Here is a 13,786-nt window from a genome sequence, read left to right on the forward strand (position 1 = left end):
ACTATACTTTATTCTTATATTTAAACAGAATTTTAAAGAATAAAGCAAAAAGAGACAGTTGACCACAATCATCACTCAGTTTCCAACTAATGAATGAGATATGTTCTAAAAATCTATTGGTAGGTCAGTTGTTCATAAATTGCAACATACAATAATATTAATACTAAGTTTCTAGGTCATCCAATAGAGTAACTTGCTTAATCCACAATGTAGTAACTTGCTTAATCCACAATGTAGAAGACCAATTGCATTTTAATCGTTTTGGTGGGAAAATATGTCCCCAGTTCTAAAAGAATACTCTAGGAAAGCCTGGTCTTGTCATCACTACAGGACTTCCCTGAAGATTCAACTGTGTAGACAAGTGGGTAGAGCAAATAGTCCTATTCTGAGAGTGTTCTAGATACAAGAATAAAACAGATTAGAAAGACAGAAAAGTCAAAGATTGCTGCTGACTCTTTCATGTTCCCTCCCAGACTTTATTTTGACTAAGGATAGACACCGGCAATATTACTTATCTTCAGGGATTTGGAGGAACGCATCATCCTGGGATTGAGGTACTTGACCCTTCCAATACAGGCATGGCTTCATTAGCATCAACCTGCAGCAACAGAGTTACCATTGAAATCTTCAGAGTATTTTCTTTGCTTACCCATTCTTAAAATGGATCTTTGTCCTATACAAAATAATTTGTTTGAAATAGACCTGAAGAGAGGGATGTAAGCAGATTTCAATGCACATTGTTTTCTCAAGGTATTTAAACCCATGATGTTATCTTCTACATATCTAAGATATTAAGACTTCAATGAGATTTACTTTTTGTAGCATTTTGAAAATAAAAAAGGTATATTGAGTTTTAAAATTCTATCCCCCCAGATTTTCATATTTTTTCTTTCCTACTTCACCTTTGTTGCAACAGATATTTCAGAATATACTTACTAATACTTGCTAGGAATTTAATATTTAGAAGCTCTTTTAAAATACCCATTTTAACAAAAAAAAAATCAGAAAATAAAAGTAACAAACATAAGAAAATTATGATGACTTATTAATTCCATACCTCAAAGATAACTTATTCAATTTCTAAAAAGTTATTTTTATTTTTAAAATGGAATAATATTTCTATAGTTTTGGAACCTGCATGTTTTCACCCAATAATATGTCATAACTATCTTTCTTTTCAATAAATAGACTTTTACCAATTTCAAAAAACATACTTCTATAACAACAACATAATACTCTAACCTTACAGAATAAACTTATTCAAACCTTTGGATTGTTTGCAATTTTTTATTCTTATAAACATATTTATAATTAAATCTTTTCAAGAATAGACTCTTTAAGTGGAATTTAAAATTCTAAAGGTAGCTAAGTTACAGTTTGGTGCAGTGCAAGGCTATTTAATAAGGGAGTATGATTTACTAACCATTACATTTTATTTAATCATGGTTACAAACTAGCTTTTATGCGTATTGTTCACTTCTTTTCCAGTTTTTCCACCTATTGTTTTTAAGATACTTTTTTGACTTCTTCATATCACTGTAATTCTCTTCCTCTTAGTCCTGGCAAAGACTGGGTATTTCTTGTGCTTATTTTAACTTTCACATAAGAGTTTATGCTTATGAGAATACTTTTGGGTAGATTTTATGCAGAAGGTGGAACAACTTTGTGGATACATGTGTCTAATGGGAAATCTAGAGATGAGGGTGGACACTGTAGCTAGTAAAATGAAAATATTAATAATAAAGATACATTCTTTTTCAAACACATATTTTGCTTGTATGTTGAACTGTCACTCAAATGTACTTAACTTCAATGGACAAGGTATAAGGCATGCCAACTTCCAAATTCTGGCAACTCTAAATTCCTGGTAGCCATTCTGGAGCTGCTACTATGTATAGCATTATATGATTAATTGTGTTATTTTAAATACAGCTAACTTTGTTCTATTATGCATTCAACAGCCCCAAATACACATTCGCCTTTTCAGTCTTAAAAATGGACTTCTTGAGGGGCTTCCCTGGTGGTCCAGTGGCAAAGAATCCGCCTTCCAATGCAGGGGACGTGGGTTCGATCCCTGGTCAGGGAACTAAGATCCCACATGCCCCAGGGTAACTAAGCCTGCACGGCACAACTACTGAGCTCGCACACCTCAACTAGAGAGCCTGCTTGCTGCAAACTACAGAGCCCATGTTCCCTGAAGCCTGCGCACCACAACTAGAGAAGAGAAAACCAAGACACCACAACTAGAGAGAAGCCCGTGCGCTGCGGTGAAGAGCCCATGCGCCACAACTAAGACCCAACATAGCGAAAGATAAAAATTAAAAAAAAAAAGAGGACTTCTTGGTAGGAACAAAAGAAATTTAACTACTACCTACTGTGATGAGAACCTAACAATTTCTGACAAAGTAGGACTTAGAGAAAGCCCTGAGTTTCTGTGCCAAGCCTGTGGGAAGGTAGTATGGGGGCTATTGACAAGGGAAGGAGAAGCACAAGGGAAAGTGTGCTTAGCCTCTGTCTTCTAAGACTCCAGATTATTTCAGAATAAAGGAGTTACATTTTTGTTTTAATCAAAGATTTTAGAGAATATTGCTAGAAAAAATTTAAAGTTAAAAAAACTAATTTGAATAGATTCAGAAATGCAGAATTCATCAGATTATGTTATACAGACCAGTATGACTTAATACTCCCTAGACGGGATGAACAATCTTTATTAACAGAAACCAAATTTATTGTCCAAAGTGATAACATACAAAGAAATACATATCAAAATCTGTTGCCATGAATTATAGTTTTTAACATTTTTATTACATTTACAGTGTGTGTGGAACATTATAAGGATTTACAGTAGAAGCCAAATATCCCAGCCCTTAAAAATCAAATAGGAAAGATTGGATGAATCATACATAAATATCTTTGAACACAAGCATTGGAAACATACATATGATTATAATTTTATAGCCTTATACAGGTAACCACTATATGTAATAGAACAGGCAGGAAGGGTAAGACAAAGGGGATAAAAGTCACTGGGGTGTGAAATAACTACAGCTGGGTGGTACAAAATAAAAACACAATATTGAAAATATGATTTGTAAAGGTTAAAATGTCCTGCAGAAACATAGCTATCCCTTATGCACAACTGTGAGGTAGAATTCTCCCCACCCCGTTTTCTGGTTTCTTGACCACCATTTGGGGGATTTTCCTGTCCAGATGGTTCTCTCTCACACTGCTGTACCTGGGAATGACTAGTAGTACATGTTCTTTACTACCGCCATTGAACAGAATCTTTTCTGTTCAGTTATCAGTCTTATTTTACCTACTGAAAACGGGTGGCAAAAGTTAGTAACATAAACTAATGCTGTTTCTTCTAGTTAATATATCACCATGCTTGGGTAAGTACTTTAATCTTTCAAGGAGTTAAACTAGTTCTAAAATTTCAGGGATGGGAACCATTTAGGGAGCTGTTCCGGGCAGACAGGCATTTGCTTCCCTCAACACCAACTGCCAACCGTGAAGAATGCCATCTCTATCCCAAACCCACTTCTCATACTTCAAATATGGGTCATAAAAGTAGTTTACACCTTTCTACACATTCAAAATATGGTGAAAATCCAGGACACAGCACAACCACAATGAAAAAAGGTATGGCAGTTTCTTTTAAAACTACCCTGTGACACAGAAATTCTAATCCTAGGTATTCACTCAAGGGAAACAAAAGATTATGTTCACATAAGACTTACGTTAAGAATAATCATAGCAGCTTCATTTATAATTGCCAATACTGGAAACTGCTCAGGTATTTATAAATAGGAAAGTGAATAAATAAACTGTAATATAGTCATAGAATGGAATACTTCTCAGCAATAAAAAAGGAACGAACTATTGAAACACCCAACCACATGGATAAATCTCCAAAACACAGTAAATGAAGAAGCCTTCTAGAAAGAGTATATGCTGTGTGACTCTATTTATATGAAGACCTAGAAAGCACAAATCTGATTTACGGTAGAATAAAGAAGAGAGGTTGCTTGTGGGGGGCCGGGGGCGGGGGGAACAAGGACTGACTGGAATGGCCATATGGGAATTTTCTGATAACATTTTATATTTTGATAGCACTGTATGCATTTGCCAAAACCCAGCAGATACACACTTAAGATTTATGCATTTCACTGTATGTTAATTTTACATAAAAGTAAAAATGTAAGCAAACACTGAATTCTAGTTAATGATATGTATGCTAAAGTATTTAGTAGGAAGTGTGCAGATTTCTGCAATTTAAAATGCATCAAAAATAATCTGGATTGATGAATTGATGGATGGATAGATAGGTGATAAAGCATAATGCTAACTAGCATCTGGGTGGTGAGTACACTGTAAAATTTTAACTTTTTTATGTTTGAAAAATTTTATAATAAAATGTTGGGGGAAAAAAACCAGGGTGCAATGCTTGCCAAATAATGTTGCTGAGAATTTCATCACTGATCTCATAGCAACATAACCATCAAATTCATCCAAACAGTGTCAACTTAGAAACTTAAGAGTTTGTGAAAGGATATTCCTGAGTGTGAGGTGAGCAATCAGTTTTCAAATCTATGCTGACTGAAAATTGTCAAAGGGATATTTCAATCTCCTCATACTTTAATAAAAATAATACATACATTGATAGTATATTCTGAGCAAGTTTGTTGGCTGCGTAGACTAACATAAGAGTTAAGATGAAAAAACATTAAGGGAAAAACCAAGCATAGACATTTTTACTGACTTCTAAAACTAAAACAACCAGGGTAACAATAATAGAAAAGATGTGTAGAACCAAAACGTGATGTGAGGCTTGATCATAGTGAACAGGTCCCTTTTTCTGAATGGAAGGACATCTGAACCATCCTCCTGTCTCTCCAGGGAGCAACACATTTGGGGACACCCTAAAGAGATGGCATTTGACTTGTAAATACTTCTAAAGTGGCACCTTGAGATTCACCAAGAATGGCTTCAGAATTTAGCCTTTTGACAGAAATAGTTTTCTACATGCCATGGATCCATAACAACACTGCTCATAATACCTAAAGCTGGTAACTATTTTTAGTTATTTGCTAAGAATTCCTGTATCATGATACGTGGGTATTATGTGTATTGCCTCCTAAGAGTTTTCTAACAAAAATAATCTTGATTCTTTTAAAATTTTACTTACTGCTTTCACACTACGTAGTCATGGTTGTGGCTTTCCTGTGATCTCTTAAGTTCTTCATGTTCTAGTATAGGCTCTGCTTTTTCTTGAAGCACACGGGCTAGTTTTGACATGTTTTCACGTCTGCTTTAAAATATTACGGTCATGTTATTCAGCATCATATCTAGGTGGCTTTTCAGTATTAAACATTCCCCCGTATTTATGCTATTTCATGGAGCACCCTTAGTTCTATCAGCCTCTATTACAGGACCAGTCTTTTTCTGTTATTATCACTGCCCAAGTTTACCAGGATTGCTCTTCTCTAACCATAACAGCACTAATGGTGGTCAGATTCATGCTCTTGTTTCTATAGGTTGGTGCTGACTCACTAAGATCCTGAGTATGACTTTTACTTACTTTCTTGCTTATTAATGGAACTGTGTCGTGTCCTGTCAACCTCAAAGTAGATGATACTCCTCATTTGTCCTCCATCTGGCTGGCCTATCATCCTGTCATAAAAGAGTTAATTTGTCAGATTTAAACGGCATCCTATTTACTGCCAAGCTCACTGACCCCACCCTTGGCATTTTCAGTGTATAGAATGGAGGGAAACGGAGCGTTGGGAGGTGAGCAGACAAGGTTCCCTTTCCCCCAAGACCCCATGCTTGCCATCTGTGACAAGAGCAAGATTAAAGAATGCTCCATTTTCTATTCTGAAAAGATAATACCTTCCATTTTGAATGACATTTTGGCTTTCAATACATTTTTTAACATGATTGTACTTCATTCTTAAAATTATCTGATATGATTTCCCTATTTTACAGATCCAGAGAAATTTAGTGATTTTTTACCAAGGTCAGTAAATGGCAAAGCCAGACTTTGAAGTCAGGTATTTAAACTCCAAACTCTTTGCGTTATATTCACTACAGTTGTTATTTTAGCCTTTATGATCTTCCCTCTACTATTCTTGCCATTATTCATGTATCTTAGCTAAAACTAGGTTTTCTGTAGCACACACTAAAGTCAAATAATGTCAGGTGTTATATCTGTACTTCATTTTGCCTCATCAAGGTATTCATTGCCCTAAACACCAAGAGCGTATTTTCCACTCCCATCTGGAGCTTTTTATTTTTAGAACTGAAAGTTAACACTGGTTAAGTTTGCTAATTAGGTTAACTGGTCAGCTATGTTCCAGCCCATCTTCTTAATCCTAGAGAATTTTTTCCTTTCAAGGTTTAAGCAAAGACACCCCAATCATAGAACTCTTGTCATTGATGATATTTACTGATGTTAATTTCCTCTACCATTTTCAATAGGCTCAACATGGGGAGGACTTTAGCAATTATAGTATGCTTGGTTTTTAGTAACCACAGTATTTATTATGGTCCTGTGAGGACAGGAAAAGTACACAGTGATTTCCAATCTCTCTGGCAGAGAACTTAACAGTGTAGTGGAGAATTCTGAATTCTTTCTCCAAATGCAGATGGTACAGTGACACAGGTTCACAATCAATCATGACATTTGTTACAGTGGGTTTATGTATGATTTACTCAGCACCATCAGAAAAGTAACTGTCACATTCACATTAAGGAGAATGCACTAACCATAATAATAATACACTAAATAGCACATCCCACACATGAACTGACAGGGTAATGAAACAAACAACAAACGCGTTAATACTAGGTAACGCTTTGGAGCACTGACCAATTTAAAGGCCTGTGAAGTGAGAGAAATATCCAACCTTCTACACAGCAAGAAAGCCTCGAACTGCCATTGATATCCTAGCTGGCAGGCTGAGCAGTTTCGTCAACATCACCAATGAGTTACCATAGTAGAACAAGGTCACCACCAATGAGGACTGAGAATAAAGTCAATTTCATCTGAAATGAAGTTATCATCTTCGCACATCAAAACTCTGCCGGGTTAGACATGTGTGAAGAACAGAGGCCAAAACTGTCCTTAGATATGGAGCTTACATGGGAACAAATACATGACATGAAGACAAAAGGAAAAAAAACAAAACCAAATGAAGCTGGCCCAATTAACATTTCAATAATTCCCTGAGATGAGCTAAAGTAATGTGGAAAGTTGTAGCATATATCAATTAGAAATGATGGTTCTTTCTCTGTTATATCTGCGGGGCTAATGTTAATTTATGATGTACAAAGAACTTGTCATTTCAAACAGACTGCAGTCACTTCTTTCACAGGTATTCCAAGTGAACTATGACCCTATGAAAAAAATCACATTAGGGCACTGTTGGGTTTTCATTCATAACTGTCTATGTGTATATGGATACACAAATAGAAAGTAGCAGCAAAGTTACAAATGAAAAGCAACAATATTTATTATGTGATAAAAACATATTCATCTTCATTTGAACTACTCAAATTACAAATATTTCCAGATGTGCCTTATTTCACTCTTGCTGTAGACAGGATAGCTTAAGGCATATAAAATTAACTCATTTGACAATCAGTAGGCGAGTTGATGGTAGAACTAAAGAGTCTCTTTACTTACAGTCAAGTTCCTTTCTGGCAAAGCCTTAATGAAAACATTTGAATTCTGTGAAATTCAGTAGGAGAAATAGATATTGAGTACAACTAGATATCTAAATTAGCCAGTATTTAAAATAACAAATGACTTCCTGATGAATAGATTCACTCATAAGTCAGTCCTAACTTTAGGAAATCTGTTTAAAACATACTTCAGACTACAATACAAGAGGGATTATTACTGATGCCTACAATAGACCATCCACATACAGGGGAACTGAGAAACTATTATACATGAGCAAAAGGCTGGGAACAGGAGAAGTCAGGCCCAAAAGATTCCTTCCCTAAAAAGAGCTTATAATGTAGCAGGTACAGACATAAACAACTGTAGCTCATGGTTAGCACCATCATGAAGACTGAAATGAAGAATCACAAACGTTCACACTCACAAAAGTTAAGCCCTAAAAGACTGAGGATTATCGAATATAGAAAAACCTTCCTGGAGGTTCTCAGAGCAGTGGCAGCATGAGAGGGAACAGCTGAATGTGGCCCCCAGATTTTCTGGCATGTCTGACTATTAAAAAAAGGCTGCATCTTTTACCAAAATTACTCCAAGAGGAGAAAGGTGGAATATATGATAAATAACTTCACCTAGGTTGGAATGTCAAGTAGGTAGCTGAAAGTACAGGCTTAGAATTTTGGACCAGATATGCAACCCAGGACACTGGGATAAAATAGAAACCCTAAGGATGAGATACTTCCAGAAGCATTCTGAAGACAGAATCAGAGAGAGCACATTTTAGTAGATGCATTTTAAGTAAGAGTTATGTGACTGGACTCAGTTACAGCAGAGGATAACATCTTCAAGGGAGGAGACACTGTCTAGGAAAGGTTGCTCAATGGTATAAATGCTGTAGAGGCAAAGAAGGATAAGGGATGCAGACTGAGAAAAAAAAAGTCATTCAATTTGGAAACTGGGAGCCCATTGAGAACCACTGCATTGCAGGGCTGTGTAAAACCAGACTGCAAGGTGCTGAGCAGTGAGTGATGAAGGTGCAGGGTCAATGGATATGGATTTCTCCAAGAAGTCTGGCAGTGAAGAAGGCTGGAGAAACCAGCAGGCTCAGAGGGAGCTTTTTGCATTAGAAGATACACGAGCATTTCTGTAGACAATGAAAGGAACCAGCATACAATTCTTTGCATAATTTTGTATTGATCACAGACTACAAATTGTTTTTAATCTTTCTCAAAAACATTTTCTGAAATAAAAGTTAACAAAAAATTATGTTTTTACCATTTAAACTTAATATAAACTTAAAAGCACTAACATTTTATAAATTTTATTTCTAAAAGAGTTGTACAATTTTTGTTATTATACTACTTCAGAATCTTGCTTCTAGTCTATCTTGAGAAATTAAATTTTATTAACAATTGCTATTTTAGTTCCTGAAAGATTACTCTGATATAAAGGATTACACTTAAGTAACTATGTATGCCTTCTTCCCCAGCCCTCCTCCCCCAGAAACAAAATATCTTCAGGGTAGTTAATAATTTGGATAACATTTTTCAAGTTGAAGAAGAGAAAAATGAGAAATAGTATTCCATTATTCATAAGTTCTTAAAGATCTAAATTGTTCTTCACAATAATTTTTCATGATAAAACATGCTTATTTATTATATACACATGCTTACATATAAATTTCCTGGCTAAAATACATGCAACCAACATGAAAAAACAAATACTAAACCATCCTCACAATGCTAAGAATGCCCTTTTAAATAAGGCACTCATGTTTGGAAATAGATATAACCACCAAATTAAATAAGATGTTTAAAAGAATCCTTTTATTAAGCACAAACAACTTTTATACATTATCAATACAAATAGGAAAATGTTTTTTAATGAATATGATATATCAAAAATCTGAAGGTTTTCTTCATACTGACACAATAAAAATACTCAATTTTGAAGGAGAATTACAAAGCAAAATTTTGAGGACACCACTGTCTACTAATAACAGTTTAACTATAGTCTAAATTTACTACATCACTTGGGGAGGAAGGGCAACCATTTTTTATAGAGAGAAGTTCTAAACTCTTATTAGCACCATTCAAAGCTTATTATCAGTTATTCATCTACAAACTGACAGGTCAGGTAAAGCTTTAAAGCAAGTTTTCAGTGCAATGTTTACAGTTCATTCTTTTAAGATACTTGGAGTCTATGGTCTCAAAGCATGTTAAATAATTCTGCTTGGTAGTTACAGGATGTTAACATGTGGAGAGCAGTGTGTAATGGAAAGAAATGAGGCTTATCCTGGCTGTGAAATGCATCTTAACATATCGTAGCTAATGCTGCAGTATGCCAACGACATGCGGGATTATGAACTGCATATCTGCGGGAAGAAGGCAGCCATTAGCTCTCTGTAGTCATCATTTCGGGATGTCTCAGCTGCTGCCTTTTGAGACTAACTAGTTTCATCCTGTCTCTGATGTGTTCTGCAGTAGAAGCCATGTCACTTGGACTCCCAAAATATTGTTCAGTTCTAAAAATCAAAACAGAAAAAGTCTAGTCAGATTAATACAAATCCATTGACTGTAGTGAATGCAAAAGGAAGCAAAAATTACCATAAAAATTACCTACGTGGTATGGTGTTAGTTCTTTTGCAGACCATACTGTTTACCTTTGAGTAGCAATTTGGTAGGAGAAACATTTTTTAAAATGGCATAATATATATTAAGACATGTTGAGAAAAATTTATTAGAAGTATAAATGTCCTATTTATGATAATCTCAATAAACCAAACAATTCAACAAATAAACAAAACAATGCAACAGTATAAATGTTATACTTTTAGCCTTGGGCCCATAAGCATACACAAATATAAAATCTGTATGTGTACTTCACAGCTAAGGGCTACGGACACCAGTTGTCAAATATAGCTAACAAGTAAAATATCCGTTTAATGTTAAGCCATCATTTGGGATGTTAATAGGTAAAATTATTTAATTTTATCCTATCGGCAAAGACACAGTATTCAGAGTCACAGAATCTTTTAGAGCTCTAAGAGTTCTTGGAAATAATCTGGTTAAGCTCTTCATTTTTTAGATCAGAAAACTAAGACCTAGAAAATTAAATGACTAAGATCACACAGTGGAAAAAACAGAATTTGAACCTGGGTCTTCAAGCAGTGAATCCAGAGAGACCACCTAATTTCTTTTATTGTTCTAGGAGAATGTTACAAAAGATAAATCTGACCAAGCTTACTGTCAAACTTTACACAGCATAAACAAATTATCATATAAGAGGGAATGAAATAATAATTGCAAATATTAAAGTTGTGAAATTTGAATATACAGCCCTAACTTACTGTTTTATCTTAAAAATGAAAATGACACATGAACTATTTGTAGAACACAGGAGGAGAAGCCCAAGCAAAAATACCAGGGGTATATGCTCCTAGGATGACTTAAGTAGAATGAGACCGACTTTATGACAACTGGTTATGAAACACAGAAATGAGATTTTGGTGGGGTCGGGGGGGTGTCCTGGAATGGAACAACCAGAAGCACCCTACTAATGCTGTTACCAGCTGAATTTATAAACTTTTAGATTTTATTCTCTTTTATACATTGGAGATATACATGACTTTAAGCTACTTCTGATTGTTCAAGTTTAGGTACGACTAGAGATTATCTAAGTACAGACTATGAATAGTATTTGTTCATGGGCATAAAGTTTTATCTTCTCAATATCAATTCCAAATAATCATTTGAAGTTCATGACACAGTAGTAGTGGCACTTACCATGTGTCACAATTGTTTTAAGTAGTTTATATACATTTAGCTCATTTAATTCCCTCGCTCTTGTAACCTGAAGAGGTATGGAAAATATATCCCTATTTTTAGATGAGGGAATTGAGGCACGGAAAGGTTAAGTGGCTTGCCCAAGATGTCATAGCTCATAAGTGGCAGAGCTGAGATTTAAACCCAACAAATCTGGTTTCAGAGTCCACAATCGTACCCATTACACTATGTTACAATGTAAGGATACCTGTATTCAATGGTTTGGTTTCTCTAGTGTTCTAATTAAACATCCTCTGGATTACCTCTAAATTATTTTTACTGAGAAGGTCTAGCTCCTTGTAGATAAAGCTCCTTCTGATTCATTTATTGTTCTGTTTATTTTCACGAGGCTATTTCTTATTTTTATCATTAACTTTTGAAATGGAAAGGAATGTGAGAATCACAACCCCATCATTTTACAAATGAAGAAATTAGGACTCCATACAGCACAGTGAAAAGAGAACGGATCTGGTGCCAGACAGACCTGAAACTATATACTAATTCCACTTAGAAGCTGTGAAATCCTGAGGACCTTACTTAATCTTTCTGAGCTTTAGTTTCTTCATTTGTAAATCAAAATAATCATACTGCTCTAGCCCTGGTCAAAAGTAATTAAGGTGAAGTGTTTAACTTGGGGTTTGGTATATATTTTAAGTTACTAAACATTAGTTCCCTCCCCATCCCTTCCATGAATGAAGCCCAAAGTCACCCAACTCCTTACCATCATAGTCAAGGCGAGAACCCAAGATGTCAACCTAGTCAATGATCTTTATTCTACAACAAGCTATCAAGAGCAATACATTTGACAGCAGCAAGTACCAATTGCTACTATTGTTAAGAGCCCAGTATGGATTTCTTTTCATTTTAAACTAATTTTTTGTAGAAATTGAAAATGTGAACCAAAGCTAATTTACTAGGGCTTTTAAGAAACAGACTTTCTTCTCTTGATATCCCTTTAAGACCTTACTGATAAAAACACAAATTATAAGAACATGCACCATACCCATCAGGATAAACCACAGGAACAGTTAGTCTATCTAAAAGGGATTTCCCAACTGCTTCAATTTCATCAAATTGCTCCTCATCATTAATAGCTTCAGGCTCTTCTGGACAGTCTTGCAAAATCTGCAACAAATAAAAGTGCAACATCAATCAAGAGACACAGAAAAGGAATCAAGTTCATGCAAATTTAGTAGATTGAAGGTGTTTTTGTTCTGTTCTTAGCATCTTCATGTATGCCATTATAGAAGATTGATCAAAGCTGGCCCAAGAAATTCAAACAAAATGAAATACACAATCCCTACTAATAATATAACTGGAGTATGAAGAGGTTTATAGTGATTTCCAAGAAAAAAATAATACTAGACTACTATCTGGAATCTAAGCTCAAACTGTGCTTATAAAGTAGTATTCTTTCATTCATTAAGTAACTATTTATTGAATACTTACTTTATGTTTATGTAGCAGCTTGGGATATGAATGAGATACAGATTTTGACCTCAAAGAGCTTACAGACTTCAAAAATGAAAGAAAATATAAATACGTAACAATATATACTCAGAGTACAAACACATAACTGATGTGATTACCTAGCTAGAAACTTTATAGTTATTTTAAAAAGTGATCCGCTGCCCTGAGTTAAATGATGTAAGCAAACAAATGAAATAAAAATAACAACAAAAAAAGATGTAAATTGATAAGGTTTTAATTCAAACACAGGAAGTTCTGCAGTCCTTGATATTATTTTTTCCTTAACTATTACCATTTAAATTTAAATGGTACAAAAGAAAATAAGGAAAGAAAGAAAAGAAATGCTGTGATTTGTAATAGTTAAGTCTACAAGTACAGACCCACACACAGTAGCCATTAGGTACATGTGGCTAGTGAGCTTTTGAAGTTATGGCTAGTCCCAAATTGAGATGTGCTATGAGTCTAAGATACACTCCAGATTTAAAATAATAATACTAATTTAAAAAAATTACCTACAGGAAAAAAACCTGCAAAATTTGGGGCAGAAGAAAGTGTTTATTTTTACAACTTTTTTTGCATTATACTTTACTTAATCCAATTATGTTTACTTCAGCATTACTCATAAAGGACATTTTCATATTGCAAAATTCTAGATTCAATTTAAATATTTTCCCAGTCACTATCATTTGCTATACCATTTGCTTATAGTTGTGGTTATATTTATGCTTACTGGTATAAAATACAACACACTCAAAAGAAAAATAACATCTGATAACAAAAGGCTTAGGCTTTACATAGGTGGGCACAATAA

General features: G+C 34.7%; 1 protein-coding gene across 7 annotated transcripts in view; it reads right to left on the reverse strand.

Annotated features, from left to right (window-relative positions):
- Positions 1-372: 372 nt before the first annotated feature.
- The window catches only part of SESTD1 (SEC14 and spectrin domain containing 1), a 146,575-nt gene continuing 133,161 nt past the window's right edge, over positions 373-13,786 (reverse strand). For 3 of the 7 annotated variants that reach the window (XM_036857731.1, XM_036857732.1, XM_036857733.1), the window contains exons 17-18: positions 12,509-12,630; positions 2,689-10,205 (exon numbers count right to left, since the gene is read on the reverse strand). In XM_036857731.1, coding sequence (XP_036713626.1) covers positions 10,076-10,205; positions 12,509-12,630 — 252 coding nt within the window. In that variant the 3' untranslated portion in view covers positions 2,689-10,075. Of the gene's footprint in view, positions 599-2,687; positions 10,206-12,508; positions 12,631-13,786 lie in introns of those variants that run through there. The other 4 variants (XR_005020581.1, XR_005020583.1, XR_005020582.1 and 1 more) reach the window with 4 other exon arrangements.

This window comes from Balaenoptera musculus, chromosome 7 (assembly GCF_009873245.2).
Source record: "Balaenoptera musculus isolate JJ_BM4_2016_0621 chromosome 7, mBalMus1.pri.v3, whole genome shotgun sequence".
NCBI classification, from domain to species: domain Eukaryota; kingdom Metazoa; phylum Chordata; class Mammalia; order Artiodactyla; family Balaenopteridae; genus Balaenoptera; species Balaenoptera musculus.